The 13,712-nt window shown below is 34.6% G+C and overlaps 3 protein-coding genes across 3 annotated transcripts; all 3 read right to left on the bottom strand.

Moving 5' to 3' along the window:
- Positions 1 to 828: 828 nt before the first annotated feature.
- LOC125681340 (uncharacterized) lies at positions 829 to 5,080 on the bottom strand. The gene is made up of 4 exons (XM_056157530.1): positions 4,749 to 5,080; positions 4,377 to 4,478; positions 4,097 to 4,211; positions 829 to 4,010 (listed from the first exon to the last, which is right to left on the bottom strand). The coding sequence occupies exons 1-4, from the start codon at positions 5,046 to 5,048 to the stop codon at positions 3,739 to 3,741; spliced, it is 789 nt and encodes a 262-aa protein (XP_056013505.1). The 5' UTR covers positions 5,049 to 5,080; the 3' UTR covers positions 829 to 3,738.
- Positions 5,081 to 5,110: 30 nt separating this feature from the next.
- LOC130052444 (uncharacterized) lies at positions 5,111 to 7,052 on the bottom strand. The gene has a single exon (XM_056157529.1). It carries the CDS (start codon positions 6,962 to 6,964, stop codon positions 5,252 to 5,254), a length of 1,713 nt encoding a protein of 570 aa, XP_056013504.1. The 5' UTR covers positions 6,965 to 7,052; the 3' UTR covers positions 5,111 to 5,251.
- A 22-nt stretch (positions 7,053 to 7,074) lies between these two features.
- On the bottom strand, positions 7,075 to 7,805 carry LOC125664557 (uncharacterized). Its single transcript, XM_056156651.1, has 3 exons — positions 7,534 to 7,805; positions 7,310 to 7,385; positions 7,075 to 7,136 (listed from the first exon to the last, which is right to left on the bottom strand). The coding sequence occupies exons 1-3, from the start codon at positions 7,657 to 7,659 to the stop codon at positions 7,075 to 7,077; spliced, it is 264 nt and encodes an 87-aa protein (XP_056012626.1). The 5' UTR covers positions 7,660 to 7,805.
- Between the last annotated feature and the right edge of the window lie 5,907 nt (positions 7,806 to 13,712).

A 13,712-nucleotide genomic window follows, 5' to 3' on the forward strand; every position in this document is an offset into this window, starting at 1 on the left:
ATCAACATGCATGTCAGAGACGAGACAGAATGCCCAACCATATGAAGTGCGAGTGTTGGTCAACAAGATGTCAGGAGAAGTTATGTCTGGTGGATGTACTTGTGTAGCGTAAGTAATAACATGAACATTATATAAGCTTTTATTTATTTATTATGATTATGATTCATCCAAAACTCATCGCATTCATTTATATCATATTCATATATATCATTCATTCATCATGATAAGCTCGTCCGAGGAAACAGTCATCTTCATCACTACTGCTGTTTGTGGGAAATGAGAGAAGTGCATACAGTGACTTTTTAAAATTTGAATAAGTCATTTTTGTGCTTTGATCACTGCCCCAATTTATAACACTGTACAAAGGCATAGGTGACTGTGAGTGAGGTATATTCATTGCAATAGATTATTTCAGTACACAAGTAACTACAATAATACATATGAAACATTATAAATATATTGGAATTCGAAGTAACACAGTTGTACATTTTTGAAACAAGAAATGTATTACTAATCGATCACATTATAAGTGATGAATCTGCAGAAAGATTTCAACGAAATGAAACAATTCAATTTGCCATTGGTATACTGTGTTAGCTTATCATTGTGGTGAACTCAAAATATAAACTGAACATCCATATTTGTTATGTTAAATTTGCATTGTAAACGAAAACTCAGAAATAATACCACTGGTACATAATTCATGCAATGAGAAAATTCAAATTTTCAATATTTTGAGTTTCTTGAATTCATCGTTGAAACTTCATATATATTCATACTTCATATCATCTATCAAATTATTGACTCATAATTCATTAAGTCATCCATATTTGTCATATTTTATTAAATTTTGTCATGTAAAAATAAAGATATTAATCTTTGGACATGTATAAATTAAGTTGCTGACATTGTTACTACTTTTCTTCCAGAGATAATGGAACTTGCAAGCATTGTGTTGCACTCCTGTTTTCTCTGTCGAGTTTTTGTGAACGACACAGGGACAGGGGAACTCAAGTAGGTACAGACATACAATGTCAGTGGGATAAGCCCAGAAAAAAGTCCAACCCCAAGAAGATCAAGGATATTGACATGAGGATAGACCAGACAAGTCCGATGCCAGCTGCCGCAACTTCTGTTGTGTATGACCCAAGAGTGCCTGTACAAGAACCCCGGGGAAACCTTGAAAAGGAGTTCTATGAACTTTGCAAAGGCACAGGGGCTCTGCTTCTGTAGACCCTTTATGACAAAAGTTATGAAAGTGATGATGCTTTCTCATTACCTACAATGACAGAAGTTTGTAAATATATGAAGGGTCCATTTGATATAAGTTCAGTTAATGCAAATATGAGGAAAATTTTTGATGTTCAAACAATTTCTCATATTGAAGATGTAACTAAAGGGCAAAGTGAAAATCAAGAATGGTTTGATCATAGAGTTGGTAGAATTACTGCTTCAAATTTTGGATCCATTTTGCATTTTAGATTTACAGACAAGGAAGAAAATTATATTTCAAAATCAATTATGGGCAAAACTTCAAGGCCATGTGTACCTTCACTGTCATTTGGAAAATTACATGAACCTGTTGCTAGACAACTCTATTTTGATAAGTACAAAAATGAACATAAGCAAGCAGAGATAAAGCTCTGTGGTTTATTCATAGATTCCACCAATCCATATCTGGGGGCTTCTCCAGATGGTTTGGTTAGTTGCAAATGTTGTGGTGAAGGTCTTTTAGAAATTAAATGTTCCTTTACTCATCAACACAAATTGCCTAAAGAAGCTTGCATGGACAATCACTATCATGTTACTCTTGATGAAAATGTACGGCTAAAAATTGACACTTCATGGTATATTCAGATTCAAGGGCAAATGGGTGTAAGTCGCAAACAATGGTGTGATTTTGTATTCTATACAAAGAAAGGCTTTATTGTTGATCGCATATATTACGATGAACAGATTTTCAAGACTATTGTTGAAAAGTCACAACTATTTTTTATGCATTACATATTCAAAGCACTCAAACAGTAATGCAGAGTACTCCATTAGCCCATACAAGAATTTTGAATGCAGTATAATTTATCAACACAATAATTTGTTTTCAAGTGGTTCAAAAAACCTTTAATATTTGGATCCTTGCTATTTTTCAAACAGCTAAAAAATATATTACTTGTAATATTCTGTAGTGTACCAATTGGACTCTGGAATTATTATATACCTTAAAAAACTAATTTTAAAAATGTCATATACATTCACTTCCTGATATTAGTATGTTGTTTGAAGAATTTTTACAAAGATGAATACATTTTGACATTTTTATGTTCTTTTAACACCTTTTTCTTACCCAGAGTTGATAAACAGACATTGAGGTTAAAAATATTTGCTTTGTTGTCAAATTGTTATTGTGGGTTTTTTCTTCTTCTCTAAATTATACAAGATGTGAAAAGCGAATGAATATTTTAGTACAAGTTTTATTCATAAAAAGGTTTTTAAATTGTCAAAATAAATACACAAGATGTTTGAACAGAATTGAGAGTTTGATTAATATGTGTGTTCACTTTTTGAGGAGGGGCTTTTGAAGGTTACAAAGAAAGGCACAAACAACCAATATTTGATCAGCAAGAGGTTTGATATTTAGAGGCATAACATTCGACAACATATGAAAAGTTTTCAATCTTCCAATAGCCCTTTCAACATGAATACGGAATCTAGCAATATTTTTCGTTTTCAAGATCTCTGAAGGAGACAAATGCTTTCCTTTACCCCATGAGCATTTCCTTGTAAAAGGGGGGATAACCAACGTTGATCTGCATTTAAGTAAAAGGTTCCTAATAACAAACCCCCTGTCAGCCATAATCTCATCACCTGGTCGTATGTTATCAAGGAAACCACTCTCTTTCGTAATAAATCTATCGGAAACATTACCTCCCCACATGTTTGACACAAATGTGAACGCACCTGAAGATGACACCCCAACAAGTGCTTTATAAGTATTGTGGTGCTTATAAGAGCTATATGTTTGAGACTGCGCAGTTGGATTCCTTGGTTTTCTAATAAAAAAAATTCAGTACAATCAATAATGCAAACAACATTTGGAAACTTTGCACGAAAAGATGCAGGCATGAATTTCTTAATTACATTTCTTGAAGGCCATTTCAATAGAGGTGTGAATACGATGTACATGAAATTAATCCAGGTAGCAAATACTTGTGATACTCTGGAGCTAGACACGCCAAACAAATCTGCAATGACAAATGTTGATAGGGCCAGACGTAGTCGCACCAAGGTGAGTAGGAACTCATGAAACCTTGTCAGCTTTCTTTTGGGTCCTGACTTTGGGTGTAGACTATCACTCTGGTAATTGGGCTTTGCTGCACTCCCTTGTCCTGACCAGTATTTTAGGACTGGTGATGCTTTGTCCAAGATGCCTTTTTAACAAAATTCATAAATCAGCAGATATCCAACTATAAACCAAGAAATGTTTTTCATAAACCTGAATATAAGATGAAGTCCAATGAAATAATTTTATGGTTTCATAAAGTTATATGTTTAAAATAACCAATTATATGTTATCTATTAGCTTGCAGAAATATTGCAGTTAAGTCCAAATATTCCTTGTATCCAGGCCATTTTCCTGTTTGAATAATGTGCTTTTTTATGTTTGCTAGATATCAATATGTGCTTTTTTATGTTTGCTAGATATCAATATAAGAGTGCATATATAAATTTTTGTATCGTGTTCTAAATTTTACAGGATATCATACCAAATAAACCATCAAGGCTTTGTTTTGACGGCAGTCCAGTATACTTTTGGACACTTTTATCATTCTTTGTAACTTTCGTTACAAAGAGCTCTCGCATAAGCTGATCTGGATTATCCAGTCTTTTCCCCTTCTTCTCCAGTCGATCAATATCTGCACTGGTCATGGATGTCTGTATCCCTATCTCTCTTGTCTGAACATCGTCAACCCTGTGGGTGCCAGTGTAGCAGTGTTCCACTTCAACATATGTGTCTGATAAATGAAATTTGCAATTTTTTAAATAGTTTAATAATTTTAATATTTTCAATTATGAAAAAGTCAAAGAAACAAATTCTCACCTGTACTTGGGTATGAAATGATGTTCATAGCTGAATTGTCAGTCACTTCTACTTCTTTGGTTACTGGCCAGCACCCATTAAGTTCATCACCAGTGGAATAGCAGATTTCATCAATCTAGGTGTGTATTGATAGACATGACATAAAACATATGCATATACACATGAACAATGCTACTTAAATTTGTTGTAAAATGTATGAATATGAACATTCTTATTTATTGTAAGATTTTAATCATTCAGGATTGTTACGTGGTTCTCATCTATTACATTAAAAACATACATTCACTGATTCACAAATCGCTGAGGCTTCTGTTGAAATTTGTATCTGTGGTTCAGGAACTTTGCTCTGCTCTCTTTTTGTTATTGATGTTGTTGAGCGAATCTGAAAATATCTCAAATTGTGAATATCTAATGAACAAAAAAGTTGCTTGCATAAGTGGTTACAATTGTTTAACTTGCAACTGCTCTTACAAATTTGCAAGCTTCAGTGTGGAAATGAGATTGATATTCACATCACAATAGGTATTTATAAAAATACATTTTTCAATGAAATATATACTGAAAAAATGAAATGATGTCTCACTTAAGTTATGGCCACATACTGTATAAATAATATGTTTTAACAAATCATATGAAGTGCATGTTTACATACCTTCTGACTATCTTTGAAGTTGTTGTATGCAAACAACTCTGGAAAAGGATGCTTTTCTGTTGGTTTCCCATCAACAAAATGTAGAGAACATACTCGGTGATTTCTTTTGGGCTCGTAATTTTTCCTTCTCAGTAGTTCCAACCACCGTTTTCTGTGCGAGGATGCTTTTTTTTTAGTTGGAAAAGGATGAAATCTCACATTGGCCATGTATCCGTACCGTCCCCTCTTTCTTTCATCCGAATTACAGCCCTCGGCGACGCAAAAATACGAGCGACTACCAAAATTTGTGACAGACGACATTGTTTCTAATGTAAATAATAATAACCGGAAGTACCCCTGCTGAACATTTTGTATATATCACGTGACCGTCGTGACTAAATGCGAAAATTCTCGGGAGTTCCGGATGAACTCGGAACATGCCTATTGAATAAGTACTTTATTTTAATATCACTGACCCTGTATCGTGCAATCTCAGCTGGTAATTCGATAGTTTTCTTTAATTTTCAATATTTACATTCGCCCCGTTTCCTTCTTACTAACATTTTATTCTCCAGTGTAATCTCAAGCAGTTCTTTTCGAAAGGAGTAATTTTTTTCTTCGTATCTATTCTTCACAGACCATCTTCCTGTGGCTTTAGAACACTGAGGGGCAAATACTTCCTGGCCATGCTTATCATTTTTTATATCTCTATTTAAATTAAAGTTATGATCAAGTGCAGCCAACTGGGTTCTTGCTACCATTTGGGGGTACTGGAATTCCTGTCGCTTTGGGACATATTTCAGCATCATAGAATGATACACTTCAATTTCACCCGTGTGACAAAAATTGTTGAGTTGTCTGATGTCCTTCTGTATTCTTTTGTCCATGATAATTTTTTCGAGTGCCTTGTAGGCCTTGCTTTTCTTTTGAAGCCATTTCTTCTTACGGGACTGTTCTGAAGAAAGCTGAGGATGACCACATTCAAAGTATCTGTCCCCATGAAAGGAGTGAACATTTTGAATGTGATGTAGGATTGATGTCCACATTTCAATTAATAACTCTGGATCTCCTCTGCATTCTGCAGCACAATACCAGACATGGTTAATAATACTTCTAACCCAAGGTATTAACTCTTCATTCTCCCTTTTCTTTGCAACAGCCACTAATTTTTTACGAATGCTATTTGCCAAATGCCAAACATCGAATTGATGAGAAATATGAGGCAAATGGTCTTTTAGATATTTTCTTATCTGTACATGTCGGTCACTGCAGAAAGTATTAATTTTGATATAATTGTCAGTAAGAGATGTGAAAGAGCGTTTAAATCCCTCCAGCTCCATTCGTGACGAGGAACCAGTTTCTGTTACCTGAATGACCTTAAAATCTAGTATTGCAGAGCTTACAGCTTCCATTATAGTATAGGTGCAGTATTTGGCACAAAATCCAGGGCTATCACATCGTCCATCTCCAATAACTGTTAGTTGTTTGTTTTTAAGTCGTGCATGCAAAACATCCTTTTGTTCATTGTAAAAAGTATCTATTGCAGGCAGAACAAATTTGTTTCCAATATCATAGAATATCGATTTACTCATGAAATTTAATCCTAATGCACTTGCAAAGCTGGATATAGATGAAAATGTATTTCCAGAGGCATATGTTGCTGCTGTCAAAAGAATATTTCCTACAGGTTGCTTTCCAATAAAGGGTTGAGATTTCCATGAATATGAATGATTATTTAAACATGTGAAACTGACTTTCAAGGCACTTCCGTCATTATGTTTCCTAACATCATCAAAATCGAATGGCGAGTGACAAATTTGGCATATAATCATTTTGAAAAGAATATCCAGACAACTTGAGAATACCGTAAACTTTGATTCATTGACAGCTTCTTTTGGTACAATTTTGTCTGTATTCTGGGAAATAGAACAACTTGCACTTGGTGATGAAACTGGAGATTCAAATGAAATTTCAGAAAACTGAAATGAATCATCTGCTTTGTGTACTGGGGATACAGTCTCTAGTGAATCATGAAAGGAATCTGTGACAGGCTTTTTCATAGGTGTAGATGTGAGAGGTGAGTCTGGTTCGGTTGGAGTTTTGAAATAAGCATGATCTGATATTGAGATCGTTGGATCATTCCTTAGCACACATGCTGAACAATGATTGGGCAATTCGATCTCTATGTTGCAGGAAGTTGATTTATCTTCAGTATGGATAAAAACTGGGATATCCATGTCTTCATTGAGCTGAAAATATATATAATAACATCAAAATTACTTCATAAATTAAAGAAATGAATTTTCATTATTAAAGGTACATGTATTTCACACAACAATTTTTACCTTTATTTTTTGGAGGATTTTATTTTTCCTGGTAGTTTTCTCTTTCTTTGATTTATTGGTACATCTGTTTACAAAAGAAGGATTGTATACAGAACAAATCAGTTGATTATCACTACACCTCTGCATTAATTGCCGCGTAAATGTCAAGACTTGAAAGATTAACGGCGCAAGGGGAATTGAAATGACCCTGGTTGTAAAACTCTGTTAATCAGTTAATAGAGCAATGCATCAAATTACCCGTTTCCTTAGATGTTGATGGTCCAGGTTGGTCACAAGGTTCTGTACATGTGTTTTCTAGAAGACGATTGATTAGCTTAAAAAAATGAAAAATACTTTTAATGACCTTTAATTATATATACATGTATTGTACTTCATATCTTTACTTGTACATTGCCATTAAAGAAATGGTTTAATACAAATTGTGAAAGTGAAGTGCTGTAAATGATTTATAAAAGTATTACCTCCTGCTTTTCCTTTTTCTCATATCTTTTTGAACTACTTTCCCTTATTTTCTTGGGCTTGCTGTCATCAAATATTGTAGGCAGTGCATCTTCTTTTAATAGTTTTCTCTTTGGTGTGTATCCCATTATTTTAGCCTAAATAAAAATTAATTTAACTTAAAGAATAAGTAGAATACAGTGTTTATCCTTCATCTCTAGCCAGTACAAAAATGTTCACTGGATAAGGATATCAAAATAAATTGAATTAAATCAAATTAGAAAATGATCATAAGTTAAAGTTTATAAGGTGGTAAATAAACACTGATTATTTATACATTTAGAATCATTAATAGTTACTGAGAAAAAAAGCAAAATATATTTGGTACTTACCCTTATATCCTCTTGAAAACAATCTTTCTCAAAATGCCGTTCACATACAATTTTATCTCTTGAAAAAACAAATGTTTTTGGATTTAATTTTGCATTTCCTAGGTTATGGATCCATCTTGCACAAAGTTCATAATTTTTTGGGGGATTGGGGATGCTAAAGGTAGATATTCCTTTTCCTCTAACCACAGTGCAAAATTTCGCTTGACACTCAGGCATTATTATAGATATTGGAAAGTGTGTTACTCTGCAACCATTTAATGCTATCCCTATAGGCACGGCAGCGGTAATGAATTGCCGCATGTACGTCATCAGCCGCCATGATAAGAGATTCTCCCATACAGCTGAATTTTCAGTGTAAATGACAGATTATATCTTGTTATCAGCAGCAATTATTTTTTCTATGCTGGGTTTTGTTGTCTAGAAGGTACCAGTTTTCACATATCAAAATTAAATTTTTGACCCTACGTTCCCTTTAATGTCTCATAAACGTTTAACTTTTGAAATAGGCTAACCACTGCGTATGAACATACCGACCTGTATTTCATAGAGCGCGTATGAAGAGGCACGAGGTACTATAAATATAATTTCATAAACTTTCGAAAAATCAAAGACATTTCTTGATTTTCCTTAAAGTACTCTCTTTAGTTGCAGCAAATTGTCCCTGTTGAGTTACATTGGTAGTAGATGATGTATGTAAACACGTGGAGTTGCTTTGGTAGAAGATGATGTATCCTCCAGACAGCTGAACCGCTGATAAGATGACGTCAGTTTAGAGCATTCGACTTTATCACATGATTTTAAAAGATTTCTCTCTTAACAGTATGAGGTTTGGTAAGTACATTTTTCTTTCGAGAAAAATCCCACCCCAAAACTGAGACTACCTCATTCTGAAATAGAATCAAAGAATATTGTTGATTAATGTACAATTTATCAAACCATCAGAAACCTCTCGAGATATGATGAATATTTTTGATTATTTCTATATTTTCCCAATCTTAATAAAATCAAATCCTATGATCCGCAAATAGGATTTGATTTTCATCAGATTGGATATTTTCAAGATCCATATAGTTCAGTATTTCGTTATGTTATGAATCTGTATAAGTCTCCGCGAATTCACACTTTTTTGCGAATGGAAATACGACATACGTTTTTTTAAAAAGAAAAGTAATTGTTTGTCGTTTGGTAAAAAGGTGAATTGGAACAAAAGAGCTAAGGATTCTAAAGGCCTAAATTGGGCCCGATTTTTCCAAAAAAAATTATCTGATGGTATAATTTACATGTGCTATGAAATATTCTTTTTATGCTATACCCCTTTGCTGACTGATTTCCAAAAATGGTGTACAAATCAAATATACATTTACATGCAACAGACACACGTACTTTAGATGATCCGTCAAAATAAAAATATGCAAAGGAAAAGTTTGTAAATTTAAAGATTGTAAAATTAAAAGTAAATAAATCTTAATCGTCACATGAAAAAGTTAACGAACAGTGATCAATCTCATAACTCCTATAAGCAATACAAAATAGAGAGTTGGCCTAACACAGACCCCTAGATATACCAGAGGTGGGATCGGGTGCCTAGGAGGAGTAAGCATCCCCTGTCGACCGGTCACATTTGTTTCATAACATGTTTTTAAAACCAAAAAAGACTTACTGCTCCAGAATGATGAAACAAAATTGGTGATAGAAGAAAATAAATATATTAATCTAGTTTCCTTTCTGGACATGTTTGCGGTTAATGGACATGGAGTAATTTTGAAAATATAATGAAGATATTATTTTTATTTAAGATTCAAATATTCGACAAATATTGACCCACACGTTTACGAGATCAGAGCTGCATAATTTGAAAATAAGCATTATGTCAATTTATACTTGTGATTGTGTTCCACACTTTTATTTAAAAGGTTGTAGTTCGTCATTTAGGGAAACCAGGACACTCGTTTTGACGTTTATAAACATAGCAGATCCCAGTACAATCCCACGAAAGGACATTTGAGCACCTTTGAGCGTACATAGTGTATGAAAAGGGTGCTATATAAATATGGTATTATTATTATTATTATTATGATTCCCCTTTATTGTCAAACGAATCTTGAAAAAAATGTATTCTTTAGCAATGCAAAAAACTCACCTTTTTGGAGATAATAACCGTAATGTGTTTGTCGCAAACACATATAGATGAGAAGATATTGAGGGGTGATCATTCTCACAAATCCTATCAAGAATACAAAACCGAAAACAGGGCAAACACGGACCCCTGGACACACCAGAGGTGGGATCGGATGCCTTGAAGGATTAAGCATCCCCTGTTGATCGGTCACATCCGTCGTGAGCCCTATGTCTTGATCAGACAAGAAAACATTTATCTTTCAATATCAGCTGAGATATTAAAATGTCAACTATACAATTTGCAAAAGGCTGACTTTAAATGTTACTTTTGAAATCCATGTAATGTCAGCTTTTTTTTTTTTTTTTTTTTTTTTTGGTAGTAGCCTGTAATGATTTGAAAATTGTTTTCATCCTTCTGTGGAATAGAAAGTCAACGTGTACAATAAGATACTTCGGTTTGATACACATACTGTTTTCTTGTTGTCAATTAGTATCTACTTGTACGCTAATCACTGTTGTAAATCATCTTTTTCTGTATGGTGATCGAATAATTTTAAAATAGATTAAAACAAATATATTATATTCGAATTAATGATTTACCAAGTTTGCATTGCCCTGTTAATTTTCAAATACATTTCTCACTTGGGAAAAGGGGGGGGGGGTATTTCATTACTGATTCGCCTTTCAACAAAGCAAACAAAAAAATCATACTTCACATTTTACCACATGACGTCAGTCACATTGACATGTGGATCGCGATTTGTCACTTGCTTACATATTTTCTTGTGTTGGATTTACCATTAGTGACAACGTAATCGTTGCATGCAAGGGTAAGTTTTCATGTAGTAGAAATTTTCACAGAGTTAAAAGCCGCAAATTATTGCATTTTCTGATATTTGAAGACTTACTTTGGGTAAACAATGCAATTTCCCATATTTTCTCAATCTGTCGGAGATGGGCGACTTCAAAGTCGATCCCTAAAGGGCAGCGAAATACGCATTGCATGCATAGTCTACACATATTTTCTGTCATGACAAACTTCACCTTCGGTACAATAATTTAATAAATAGGCTAGGCTCTGTTGAACTAAGTAAGACAAATTGACAATAAGTTAAGATGGCGACCTTCGCAGCCACATGTAGACGCTTCGTCGTTGTTGCTAAGTGAATCATTGCGCGGCTCAGTTGACTTGTATTTTTCCGAGTTTATGTACATTTTGATAAACGAAGGCTAGTATCTTTGTCTCCTACATTGAATTATAAGGAATGACATTAATTCTAGGGCAAATTATACGAGTATAACCTCGTTTGGGTCAGTTTAGGCTTTATTATAATCCGCTTCCTGGTTTGGGCCAGTTTATGCTTTTTATAATCTGCTTCGCGGATTATAAAGCGTAAATTGACCCAAACCAGGTTATACTCATATAACTTTCCCGAGAATTAAAGTCATTCCTGTGTGGGATTGCATCAGTGTGTATAAGTAGCGCTTTAGGAGCATAACAAAGCTTCATTTTTTTAGGGAAGTCGTTGTGGCCGAGTGGACTTACGCACTGGTTTGACAATCTTGCTAGGCCGTGGGTGCCGTACGTCGCTGGTTCGACCCCGTGCTGGGGCGAAAATTTTCAGTACTTAGTTGTGATTATTTAGTGCATTATATATATTATATATATATATATATATATGAAAGTTTTGGTCGTTGTTTTTATAGAAGAAAAGACAGGTTAGAGATAAACGTTTGAAAGGAAGGAAGAAAGTCATTTAAAGAGATGCAACACATAGAGAGAAACAGGGCTTTTCATAGCTTATGATCCTTAGAATATGACTCCACTTTTTTGGCACACTGTTTTTCCCTATAATAGCTCTAAAACTTCATTGTTATTTCGGATTTCAAACATTTCGGTTGAACATCACTGAAGAGACATTATTTGTCGAAATGCGCATCTGGTGCATCAAAATTGGTACCGTGTAAGTTTTACATTATGATGAATGTTCAATTTTTTGTAAGGCACTTTTCAAACATTTGTCAAATTCGTTGTACTTACAATTTTTCAGTAAAATAAATTTTTCAACATATAATCGACTAATTACATTAATTTCTAGGGTCTCAAACCTCAACCTCTTTGAAGGGGTAAACTTGTTTGTATAAATATAGTATTTAATTACATGTATTAGAATTATAACATTTTCCAGACGGTGTAATCTAACATTATTCAATTCGATATGCAAGAGCTTGTTCTGCGTATAGTCAGTTTTTAAATCGAGGTAAGCTACTGACAAACAAGTTGATGGTACAGGGATTTCAACAGTCTCGATTGAAGTCAGCATTTCGCAAATTCTATGGTCGTTATAACGATCTACTTCGTCCGTACAACCTCGCATTGGGTCAAATGTTGTCTGACGTGTTTCATACCGATTGTTAGGCCGTTCGTGACACACTGATTTTGACTACGGATAACTCCGTTTACCTGATCAGGATATAGGGCTCACGGCGGGTGTGACCGGTCGACAGGGAATGCTTACTCCTCCTAGGCACCTGATCCCACCTCTGGTGTGTCCAGGAGTCCGTGTTTGCCCAACTATCTATTTTGTATTGCTTAAAGAAGTTGTGAGATTGATCACTGTTCGTTATGTTCACCTTTCATTCACTACTTAAAATCCGGGAAGATATTTTCATTAAGAGGGCAGATAAAGGGCCGACTGTAGTCGTTGCAATTGTCTAATAAATTATTTTATTTAAAAAATTGATTTTGACTCAACAAAAAAATGCCAATGCTATCATTGATACTCTAAAACAATGAAACGCGATGCAGAAATGAGTGTAGAAACTTTCTCATGTCTCGTTTCCTCTATATCGACAGTAGACCTGGACAATTCTACCTTCTGCCAAAAATGCATAAAGTAGGAATCCCAAGCCGTACAATTAGAAACCATACCGTCCTACCTCAAAGACACGACAGACTACATGAACAAAACACCAACTTCGAACTTGCCAGACAACACCCTTCTCGTGAATATGGACGTTGCATTATCATACACGAACATTCCTCACGATGAAGACATTGAGGCATGTAAGGTAGACTGGAACAGTAGAAAACACCAAAAACCGTCCATGACTCCTTGGTTGAACTTTAGAACGTGTACTTAAACGCAATAAATTCATTTTCAATGGAGAACACTACCTCCAAGTAAGAGCCACTGTAATGGGAACTAAAATAGCACCCTCTTACCACTGGTAGATTAGAAAAACAACTTCTACTAGTACACTTCCTACCCCGATGACATATAAATCAAATGGGTCGAAGGAAGGGAGCGTCTGGACAATTTTGTGTCCTTTGTCAATTCATTTCACCATAGTATCAAGTTCACAGTGGATATTTCAGATACAGTGTACCACCAATACATATTTGACACAACATCCAGCCTTAGAAATGGTGAAATTGAATTTGACTTCATACATGTACCAAACCGACCGACGCCCATTTATACTTAGTGTCACTCACATCACATTTTCAAGAGTGTACCGAAAGACCTAGTAGCAATTCGTGTCAGACGAATTTGTTCCAGCAAGAAATATTTTGAACAACAAAGTCAACAATTAAAGCATCATATATGCAAACGGGGTTACAAGCCGCTATCTGTTACAAATGCCATCAATGAGGTTAAAACAATTGACAGGTCTTCACTTTTGCAGTA

This window comes from Ostrea edulis, chromosome 2 (genome assembly GCF_947568905.1).
Source record: "Ostrea edulis chromosome 2, xbOstEdul1.1, whole genome shotgun sequence".
Lineage (NCBI taxonomy): Eukaryota > Metazoa > Mollusca > Bivalvia > Ostreida > Ostreidae > Ostrea > Ostrea edulis.